An 11,827-nucleotide genomic window follows, 5' to 3' on the forward strand; every position below is an offset into this window, starting at 1 on the left:
AGACTGGCTCCCTCCTTGTCCTTCCACCAGCAGGTGAAAGCTTTTGTTCCAAAAGGCTTTTGGGAACTGCCTGCTTTTAATGAGAGGGCTGGTGCCATGCTGTTTTTATTGTAATTATTTGTGTGGTTTTAATAGATTTTATATATGTGTGTAGTTTTACTTCTAACAATGTTTAATTGTTTTCTTTAGTGTTTCCTTTTTACATGTAAGCCGCCTTCAGTCCCATCAGGAAAAAAGGTGGGGTATAAATAAATATATAATACTGTAATTATAAGTAAAACCATTGAATGTACATATGAAAAACATTGGTCATAGGAACATAGGGAGCTGCCTTTTATTGAGTCAGACCATTGGCCCATCTGTCTCAGTATTGTCTACATTGATTGACAGTGGCTTCCCAAAATTTCAGACCCTGTTTTCTCCCAGTTGGGGATTGAACCTGGGATGTTCTGCATGCAATATACACGTTCTGCCACTGAACCATAGCCATCCCCCATAGCCACCATGTTGGACTTGCGAACAAATCTGTCCCAGTCCCAGCAAACATTGTTCCAAGTATTTGTGCATGCTTGTTGTGATGGTGAAGGGTTCCTGATCGCCAGAATCCATCGCACAGCAACGCTTATAAATCGGCCAATGGAGTAAAAACTGCACTGATGCCTATGATATTCTCCGAATCTTTCTTCCACTGTATGATACAAAGAGAAATACGAGTGAGAACATCTTTGTCTCCATAGCTCATATGAAGCAATATTTCATCCACTGACATTTCACACATTCTGGAGACCAAGGGCAGCAAACATAGTGCAGTCACAATGTTTGTTGGACTACAGTTCCCATCATCCCTAACCAGTGGCTATGCTGGCTGGGGGTGATGGGAATTGGAGACTGAAGGGAGTTGAAGTGCAGCACATGGAGGGCATCATCTTGGCTACCCCACTGCAGACTGTAGCCCTCATCAGAAAATTGCATGACCTTCATAGAGCTAATACGTGGAGCAGAGCAAAACCTCACCTCTTGTCAGTGACTCCCACCCCAATGTCCATGCAAGGATTACAGTGGTACCTTGGCTGCCGAATGGCTTGGCTCCCGAATGCCGCAAACCCAGAAGTGTTCTGGCTTGCGAACGTTTTTTTGGAAGCCAAATGTCCATTTCAGCTGTCGGCATTGTTTCCGGGGCCAATCAGAAGCCGCACCTTGGTTTGCGAACGTTTTGGAAGTCGAACAGATTTCGAGAATGGATTGAGTTCAAGAACCAAGGTACCACTGTAATTACTTGTAGGCATTGCTCAAGGGTGAGGATCTAAAGTGAGCCTTGCTGTCCTCCACATGAACCCTATTGATACCATTTAATTTTGGTATAGGACTAGTTTCCCTTGCTTTTTACTTTTATACCTTTGGGGGCGTTTTTTCCAAAACACCACCTACTTTTCCTCATTGTGGTGTCAATGGTTATTTCTACCACATTGCTGTTTTATCTTTCCAGCCTACCCTCTGATGTAGGTTAGGCTGACAAACTGACTGGCCCAAGGTTACCCCATGAACTTCATGACCGGAAGGGGATGTGAATGGGAGTCCCCCACTTTAGCCCAACAGTGACAGTTCTTAAAGAACTCACACGTGAAACTGCTGACCTAACAAATAATATGTAACGAGTTCCTAAGATTGGCCTCCATTCCTAAGAACTTGAAAGTGACCAATGTAGCACACAATTTAAACAATGGATCCAGAGGGAATCCAGGAAATTGTAGGCCATTTAGTTTAACGTGTGTTCTAGGTAAATTGGTGGGTGGAAAGCATTATTAAAGTTAATCAAAAATATGCAAACCCAAATCTTCCAAAGCAGAATCAACATGGTTTTTGCAAAAGTAAGTTGTGTCTCATTAATCTTTCACAGTCCCTTGGGAGTGTTAATAAGCTTGTGCATGGGGCTTGCTTGAAGCTTGGATCATAGAGTTGGAAGGGATCAGTAGGATCATCTAGTCCAGAGGTGGCCAACTCCCAAGAGACTGCGATCTACTCACAAAGTAAACAACTGGCAGTGATCTACTCCCTTTTTGGAGGGTTCAGGTCAAAGTTGTTCAGCTTTTTTTAGGGAGGAGGAAAGCCCTGTTTTCTTGCGGTTCAGGTCGAAGTTGGTGAGCTTTTTTTAGAGGAGCCAAACTTGTTGAGTTTTAGGGGGACCCATCTCTACCACAGACGTCCAGTGATCTAACAGTAGATCACGATCTACCTGTTGGACATGCCTGATCTAGTCCAAACCCCTTGCAATGCAGGAATCTTTCATCCAATGTGGGGCTTGAACCTACAACCCACAACCTCATGCTCTACCAACTGAGCTATCCCTCAGGGTTATCTAGTAAGCATTGTATGCTTGGGATTTTTAAAAAGCCTCTGACAAAGTCCCTCACCCAAGGCTCCTGAGCAATTTTAGTAGTTGTGCATCAGTAGCTGGAAGCACAGAGGAGGAATAAATGGACAATTCTCACAATGGAGGGATTTACTCATTCCTACATTTATATCTCACCTTTCTTCCTAGGAGCTCAGTGTGGCATACATGGCCCCCTCTTCTCCATTTTATCCTCACAAAAATGCTGTGAGATAAATCAGGTTGAGATATTGTGGCTGGTCCAGAGAGTCATGTACTAAGAAAGGTTCCCCAAAAATCTGTATTGGAACCAGTGCTTTTTAACCTGTTCATAAATGATATACGGTTAAGAGTAAATAGATTTTACTGACCTGTGGATAGTACAGTAAGGAGGGAAAAAATACATGTCTGATATTTTGGAAAACGTGCATATACATAAACATATATATAAAGTGACTGCAAGCACAGGGAAACAAACAGGCATGCCCACAGTGGACCACAGGTTTCTGGAATTCTTGGGGGGGGGGAGAATAGCAGCGCATCCACAGCTGTGGATGGAAAACATTGAGAAAGAGTGCAATTAAAAGTCAGGGCTGTGCAAGCCACATGCACATTAAAAATCTGGTATGTTCAGAGCCTATGTCACATCCTAAGTATATCTACTAGTATGTCATATGAGCAGGAAATCTATTTATATTCTTGTGGTATCTGAAATCCGGCACAAGCATCATTCTGTACAATAAAAAAATCTAAAACCGTTCACCGTGGCATTTAAAAGAACTTGCTTGGCAATCACATAATTATAATAATTTCTAGATTCATGAACTCTTGTGAATCTGCAATTTCTCACCAGTTTATTCCAAAACTGCTTCATTCAACTTCTGTGAAATCTTCTTAGTGCTAGCTTTAAAGAGCTTTTTGCTCTTCTGGATCCTAGCTGGTCTTCAGCAACCTTTTAAAATATATATATATTTATACGCGGCACACTCATCATTAATTTTTTTTATCAGAAGGAGCTAAATACTATCAAAACAGCAGATGCAGCAGCAAGCAAGTTCCTTAAAAAATCAGGTCATGTGCATAAGAAGTAAAACTGAAAGTAAAATACAATTTTTTTATACTTGGGGTGTGTTCACATTCCTGCCTCAGAGCGCTATTAAGTTGTTGTTGTTGTCGTCCCCCCGCCAGTGTGTAGCTTCATTACTGTCAGATTTGTTCCTCTTTGAGGGTGCTGATGGCAGGGGAGAGACAAATTAGGAGTGGCTTAAGGACTCCAGTCAGCAGTATTTTATAATGGAGTACAAAATACATAACATGTCATGGGAACATGAATTAAAAACTCTGCACTGGAAATGCGGTGAGTGTACAGTAAACTGAAGTGGGGGGCCGCAGGTCGCCCACCCTTGCGGAAAAAAGACTGCCGAGAAGAAGGAAATTCCCAGTTAAACGGGCTACTGGTTAAAAGATCACTTTCATTGCATCTTGGCTTAAAAAGGCACTGCGCCCTCTCGTTCTGGATTTTCTCGGGAGTTTCCCTCAGAAATAGCGGCCACATTGCAGCCAAGAAACTGATGCCTTCGCTGAACGGGGTTTCCCTCAGCATCGCCTCGCTCCCTCCCCCCAACCGACTTCTGAGGCGGTTAACGGGTGGGCGTTTCCCGAACGGCGAACCTCCGCCCAGCGGCCATTTTTACTATCTTTTCCCGCTCAGTTCCCCCTTTTCGAGATGTTTCAGAAACTCGTGCTAAGTGGGGCCGGGCTGCCCTACGCCTGGCTTACTCGGATAACGGTCTGAACTCTCTTAACTCTCTTCGCCGCTGGGAGGAGGAGAAAGAGAAAAAGCGATGGCGCCCCTCGACTGCCACACGGACTGTGTGGAGAGGCCTCTGTCGCGCGCGCTGCGGGCCCTGGGCGCCCAAGTGGGCGCGCACCCGTGGCCCTTCCTGCTCGTGCCTCTGGCGCTCTCGGCCGCTTTGGGCGCCGGCTTCGCGTTCCTGAGCAGCCTGGAGGACAACGACATCGAGGGCCAGTTCACGCCGCTCGGGGGCCCCGCCAAGGGCGAGCGGCGCTTCGTGCAGGCGCACTTCCCCACCGACGACGCGCGGCGCTTCTCGACCGAGAGGCTGAGCACCGAGGGCTCCTTCGCCTCCCTCCTGGCCGTGGCCCGCGGCGGAGGCTCGCTCCTCACCCGGGAGGCCTTCGCCGAGCTGCTGGCGCTGGACCAGGCGGTGCGGGGGCTCCGCAGCCCCGACGGCGCCGCGCTCCCCTTCGCCCGGCTCTGCGCGCGGAGCAGCCCCGGCCACAACTGCAGCAGCGCCAACCCGCTGCTCAGCTTGGTGCAAGGCGACCCGGCCGGGATCCAGGCGCTGCTGCCCGACCTCACCTTCCCGCTCTACATCCCTCCGCTCATTGCCAACCCCCTTTACCTGCCCCCCTTTCTGGGAGGCCTCGACTTGGGCCCCGGGGATGGGCCGGCGCGCCCCGTCCGGGCAGCCAAAGCGCTGCGCCTCTTCTACTACTTGCAGGAGGATGAGGCTTCTCGCAGAAACGACAGCGCGCTCTGGCTCCGGACGTTTCTGGAGCGCATCCCGGGCGTGCTGAAATCCTTGAACCTTACAACCATCCAGGTAAGTGTCTCCTGGCACGATGGAGCCGGAATGTGACCGATGTGAATCTCTGTGTCTGCCTGATGCATTACTTACTGCTTACTGGAGCGAACAGGATCTGAAGTCAAATCACTAGGGCCAGAGGTTCCCCATGCCTAACCCACCTGCATCAGCAAGTGGAGGCATTCAGTGGCGGCCAAATTTGGCCTGCCAAACTTCACCATTTGGCCCATAAGGCCATTTTACCCAAACTATGCCCTCACGCCCTACATCTGATGTCACATGTGATGTCAGGCACAGGGCAGGTAGAGATAAGGCTAGATCAGCTGCACATACCCCCGATCCCAGCAGAAAGGACCACCCATCAGCTGATGTATTATACTTGGGCACCATCTTCCCCTACTCCCATTGGCCCACTTTGACAGGACCACCCATCTGTCAATTTCCTCTACCCACCTGTCAAAGTTGGACCATAGGATGGGGAGAATCAGGATCTGACCTGATGGTGGTTTACTGGGGTCTTGAGAATAATGTTCGTTGCAGGACTTCCAACTGCACTATAAATAAAGCTTTCAAAATATGTTTAAATAGGGGGAGCAAGGGGGATGAATTTGGGCCCCACTGCAAAAAGCTTGGGGCCCTGAATTAACCTCTAGCAACACCTCCTCCAGATTATGTCAGTGTGATGGGCTGATTTGTTCGAAATGCATATCATCCGATCCACAGCTCCTCACCCATAGGAACCCCTCCCCCTTCTTTGCAAAAGTGAAAACAAAAAAGGACTTGCTCACTTAACCTTTGTAGAACAGAAAGCAGAACCTCACTGCGTACTAAAACTGAGGGTTAACTAACAAGCCCAAGCAAAATTAGTACTGTATCTGTTTTCTCAACTGGGGTTGTTATTAGTGCAACTAGTTCTGCTTCTCTGTGCTACCCAGGCCTGAATAGTTTCTCCCTTTCTGTGTCTCTCTCTCTTTTTTTAACCTTTATCTCCCTTAAAAAAATCTTTTTAAATTAAGTGGTTTGACTACTGGAGCCAGTAACACTGTTCAGTGTAAGGCTATTAATATGCCTCTTTGCATCCAGAAGGGAAGCAAAGGAACTGCTCCAGACAGGTAAGTTTTATTCCATTTGGGTTAGTCTGTTGTAGCTTTTCATTAATTAGCATGTGTTTTCCCTCTCACCCTATTAAACAGAACTCATTGCTTTGATTTTACGCCTTCTGCTACAGCATCCAACCAGACATCAATGCCTGACATTTTATTGAAAGGCTATCTTTGTTTTAAAGTTAATTATCCTGCCTCCTTTGGACAATTATTTTATTATAAATATCAGGTGGGGTATAATATGCACATTTAAACAATATATGGAAGATGTATCTTTCAGCAGAAATGGGGTTTCTCCCTCACAATCCTCAACATTTGGTTAGTTTTACTGGCAGGCCTAACAGGAAGACTAACGGCTTCTGTTCCCTGCCCTGCCCACCCCCAGATAAAGGGGAAAATAAAGAGACAATTGTTCAGTTCCATGCTGCTTCCCGCAGAATTCTTTTTTCCTCTTCCTGCTCCAATAAACTTTTAACAGAGAGGTGGGGAACACCAAGTTGAAAGTTAATTCAGTTCTCAGCGCTACTAGTTTCTGTACAACTCGAGACTAGTCCTAAAATAAGTGGATCCAAGGCCCTTAGTTGGTGAGCACAATAATTTAAGAGCTCTGCTGGATTAGACCAAAGCATCCTTTTCACCCATAATGGTCAAGGAGATGCTTATGGGAAACCCACAAATGAGGATTGTATCCCTCTTTTGCTCTTGTTTCTCAGCAATTAGTACTCTGGTATTGGACATGGAATAGCATCATGACCGGTTGCCATCGGTATTATTATCCTCGGTGAAGCTCTCTTAAGTACTTTGTAAGGAAAGGTACTTAAATAACCATCATTTATTAATAAAGCCCATATTGCTCATAAAATTTTTAAATCTTTCATGAATTTTCCACATATATATGTATGTACGCATGTATGCAATATTGGATTTATATTCTCAGTGACTCAAAGCATGAGCAAATGGATAGATTTTAAAAGTTATGTGAACTAGTGGCTGTCTCTAAAAGTTTGAAGCCAGACAGTGGTGCTAAGCTGAAGCTTCTGTCAGTCATAGGTTATGCACACATTGGTGACTTGAGGCATTAGAGACTTTGTTCAGCCAACCCAACCAAGCAGCTTAATGAAGACCGAGAATTGCTGGGCGGCCTCAGAATGTTGAGTGTCCAATGGGATGCGGGGTGAAATGAATGATTCTGAAAGAGGGCATGGCTGGCTAACTTGAAGCCTTGGTGTATGAAGTCCTGCACTGTTTAGGACGGGCTATCCGAAAGACCACCTCACCCCTTATATGGCAAGTCAAGTCACTGAGGGCCTCCAGCAGATACCACCTGATCAGGAGGTCTGTTCCGCACAATGTAGGACTTGGGCCTTTAGTGCTGTGACACCTGTCCTTTGGAATTACTCCCCACTGCTTGAATATTACACAGACGCTGTATCGACTGTCTTTTAAGTGCCTCCTGAAGAACCTTGCTCTTAGCAAGTAGAGATCTTTCCCAGTCTACATCTGTATTGGAATTGTTTTAAAGATGTTTTTATTGTTTGCTATCCTGGGCCCCTAAGCAGGAACACTCCATGCTGCAAAATGTATTTCAGGTCCCACTTATATTCTGCTAATTGCACCCTATCTTTATACTCTTGTGAGCATTTAGATTTATATATTAAGAGAGAGAAAATATTTAACATGTGACCTTCTCTCCCCCCCCCCCCGCTCCCTATGGCAGGTGGCTTATTTTACTTCATTGTCCAGACAAGAAGAGTTTGAAAAAAATACTAAGGAAGTGGTCCCTTTGTTTTCCATCACGTATACCTTAACAATAACCTTCTCAATTATCTCATGCTCAAGGTAATTGCTGAGAAAAGGGAAGTAATTTTTATCTTTTCATTTTGTGAGAGTGTATGGGGGACTCCCTGGTCTTGAATGGGGCAACTGTGTCTGTGAAGGAGGAGGTGCACAGCCTGGGAGTCATTTTGGACTTACAGCTGTGCATGGAGGTGCAGGTCAATTCAGGACAGCTGTCTACCAGCTCCATCTGGTGCGCAGGCTGAGACCCTACCTGCCCGCAGACTGTCTCGCCAAAGTGGTGCATGCTCTAGTTATCTCCCGCTTGGACTACTGCAACGCGTTCTGTGTGGAGCTACCTTTGAAGGTGACCCAGAAACTCCCAACTAATCCAGAATGTGGCAGCTAGACTGGTGACTGGGAGCAGCCACCAAGACCACATAATACTGGTCTTGAAAGACCTACATTGGCCCCCAGTACATTTCTGAGCACAATTCAAAGTGTTGGTGCTGATCTTTAAAGCCCTAAACGGCCTTGGTCCTGGATACCTGAAGGAGCGTCTCCACCCCCATTGCTCTGTCCGGACACTGAGATCCAGCGCCGAGGGCCTTCTGGCGGTATCCTCACTGTGAGAAGTGAAGTTACAGGGAACCAGGCAGAGGGCCTTCTCGGTAGTAGCACCCGCCCTGTGGAACGCCCTCCCATCAGATGTCAAAGAAATAAACAACTATATGACATTTAGAAGACATCTGAAGGCAGCCCTGTTTAGGGAAGTTTTTAATGATTGATGTTTTAATGTATTTTTAACCTTCCGTTGGAAGCCGCCCAGAGTGGCTGGGGAAACCCAGCCAAAAGGGTGGGGTAGAAATAATAAAGTGTTGTTGTTGTTGTTGTTAGGTATCATGTGTATGCAGGCTTAAGAGGAGGTAGTAGATCTACCAAGCTTCATCTGAATGTCTGCTATCTTTCCCACATTCCATCTTAAGAATGCAGACTCAATGGCCTTACCAACAGCTTGGAAGCTTGCATCCTTTTTTGAGATATTTTGTGCAACTAGGGCTTCAAAACAAAGCTTCACACAGCTTCAGTACATGCATAGCCGATCCATTTTGTGCTAACGGGTTTAGCTTGGTTCAGTGGGAATTAGAATCTTCTTAATCTGTTTTCCAGGCTGGACTGTGTACGGACAAAAGTGTGGGTTGCAGCTTTTGGGGTGCTGTCAGCAGGCTTATCTGTCGTCAGCAGCTTTGGATTGCTGCTCTTTTGTGGGGTGCCGTTTGTTGTCACAGTTGCAAATTCGCCATTTCTTATCCTTGGTAAGTGAGCAAATGTACACATTCCTCCTGACTTCTCCATTGGGCTTTTCATTAATACATTTAAGTATGATGATGGGTGAAAATTCTCTTACATATCCACGGGTTTGAGACTTTAAGGAGCCTTTTTTTTCCGGGAGCCAAGCGATTCGAGTTTCAAGATATCACTGTATTTCTCTTCTCGCATGACATATAGGAACTAATATGTTATACATTTGCCATTCTTCAGGGGTTGGTGTTGATGACATGTTCATCCTGGTGTCTTGCTGGCAGAAGACTAAAGTGAAGGACAGTGTCAGAGATCGAATGGCTGACACCTACAGAGAAGCAGCTGTGTCCATTACCATCACGACCCTCACAGACGTGTTAGCCTTCTACATTGGAATTGCAACTTCATTCCAGTCCGTTCAGGCATTTTGCATCTACACAGGAACAGCCTTTGTGTTCTGCTACTTATACAACCTGACATTCTTGGGGGCCATTCTTGCTTTAAATGGGAGACGAGAAGAAAGCAACAGACACTGGCTCACATTCATGAAAGTGAACAATGAGCCTCAGGATTCTCAGGGCTGCACATATAACATGTGCTGTGTAGGAGGGTCTTTTGATGAGTCCACTGGAGCAGAGACTGAACACCCCATGAATGGATTCTTTAGAAAGTATTACGGTCCCTTCCTTATGCACAGCTGGACCAAGGTGCTTGTGGTAGTCCTTTATCTCATCTACTTGGGTATTAGTATTTTTGGCTGCACTCAAGTCCAAGAAGGTATAGATCTTCGAAATCTAGCTAGTGACAATTCTTATGTCATCCAGTATTATGAATGGGAAAAGGAATATTTTTCAGAATACGGCCCAAGGGTTATGGTGGTTGTTACTGAAAGCAAAGCTTATTGGGATTCATCTGTCCGTGTAGATCTTGAAAACTGTATGAATGCACTAGAAAGCTCATCCTACATCAACAAGAATTTATCAGTGTCCTGGTTGAGAACTTACCAAGATGTCGCTAAACGTATGTCTTTCAATATAGATGACCATAGGCTTTTCATTGACAATTTAGCCACCCTTTTTGGGATTAATCCAGACTTCAAGTGGGATGTTAATGTTATTGCTACAGAAATATTAGCATCACGTTTTTTCATACAGACAGTCAATGTTACTACTGCAGTGGATGAGAGGAGTCTTTTAAATGAACTGAGAGGCCTTGCTAAGGACTGCAAGGTACCGTTAATGGTTTATCATCCAGCTTTTATTTACTTTGATCAATATCTTGTGATCGTTCAGAACACAGTTCAAAATGTTGTGATTGCTGCTGGAGCCATGCTACTCATTTCCTTACTACTCATTCCCAATCCTCTTTGTTCTTTGTGGGTAACCTTTGCTGTTGCCTCTGTTATTGTCGGTGTAGCTGGTTTCATGTCCTTCTGGAGTGTGAATCTTGATTCCATATCCATGATCAACCTTGTAATTTGCATAGGGTTTTCAGTAGACTTCTCAGCCCATATTTCCTATGCTTTTGTTGCCAGTGAGAAACACAAAGTGAATGACAAGGCTGTGGATGCCTTGTACATCCTTGGCTACCCTGTTACGCAGGGAGCTATTTCCACTATCTTGGGAGTTATTGTACTCTCCATGGCATCCTCTTACATCTTCAGAACCTTTTTTAAGATAATGTTTCTGGTGATCTTGTTTGGGGCTGTTCACGGTCTCATTTTTATTCCTGTGTTCTTAACTTTCTTTGGCTTTTGTAGTAAAATGCCAAATAGACAGCTTCCAGTCAGTGCCCAGAGCTCCAGTGCTGGAGGAGTTCCTCTCTAAGATACAAATACTGTATTATGAAACTGCCTAATGTAAACATGACAATATTACAATGAGAGCAGTTTGATAATGGAACTAATTACCTAGAGGGCAGGAGTGGGCTCTTCCTGGTGAGCATTTAAGGTCCCCATCCCTACCTTGCAGGCTGCCATCTGATTGGGTTTTACTTTGATTCTGACTTGATTTTAGGAGGTAGGATGTATTTTAATTGATTGCTTGATTTTATGGTAATATGTCATATATTTGATGTTAGCCTCTATGAGCCCAGTTTTGCCTCAGATAATAAATAAAGTTTATTATTATTATTATTATTATTATTGTTATTGTTCCTCAGTGTTCTCTCTCCCACCACTTGCGGGCCAACTTTGGAAAGTGAGCAGGACCACTGACATCACGATTACATCAGGTGGCCCTTTTGCCCACATGGGTCTTGCAGAGCACTTTTCATAGGGCTTCGTAAGACCCAATGATTAGCTGATTGTCAGGTGTTGCAAAGCCCTGCACGCAGCAGTTTGCTTAGGATATTTCAGGCACCACCATTCCCCTGATTGACAGCGCCTCAAAACCCCTTTCAGTTGAGCCACGTTTCAAACCTGCCTGGAAATACCACCCATTGAAGTGGGTACCCCTCCTTATCCCAGATCTGTAGGGGCCTACTAAGGTAGAATCTCTTATGTTCTCTGTGACGCTATGATATTAGCACCCAAAATGTACAATATATCAAGTTTTGCTTGTGTCATATTTTCTTTTCTTTTTTTAATGTATTTTTTTAAAGATTTATTGGTTTACAAAAATATGTGCGATGTCTCTTTTTTCGAGTTACCTTTTCTACAGGTCAGTTTC

General features: G+C 45.0%; 1 protein-coding gene and 1 long non-coding RNA gene across 2 annotated transcripts; one reads left to right on the top strand and one right to left on the bottom strand.

The window, feature by feature from the left end:
• Nucleotides 1–273: 273 nt before the first annotated feature.
• LOC310689706 lies at nucleotides 274–3,561 on the bottom strand. Its single transcript, XR_014517604.1, has 3 exons — nucleotides 3,490–3,561; nucleotides 2,528–2,693; nucleotides 274–688 (listed from the first exon to the last, which is right to left on the bottom strand). It is a non-coding gene; the product is annotated as an uncharacterized lncRNA (long non-coding RNA).
• Nucleotides 3,554–11,778, top strand: LOC310689644 (patched domain-containing protein 3-like). Its single transcript, XM_083467428.1, has 4 exons — nucleotides 3,554–4,995; nucleotides 7,798–7,919; nucleotides 9,027–9,172; nucleotides 9,399–11,778. Exons 1-4 carry the CDS (start codon nucleotides 4,213–4,215, stop codon nucleotides 10,982–10,984), a joined length of 2,637 nt encoding a protein of 878 aa, XP_083323554.1. The 5' UTR covers nucleotides 3,554–4,212; the 3' UTR covers nucleotides 10,985–11,778.
• Nucleotides 11,779–11,827: the final 49 nt, after the last annotated feature.

Source organism: Podarcis liolepis (assembly GCF_965112155.1).
Source record: "Podarcis liolepis genome assembly, chromosome: 12".
Lineage (NCBI taxonomy): Eukaryota > Metazoa > Chordata > Lepidosauria > Squamata > Lacertidae > Podarcis > Podarcis liolepis.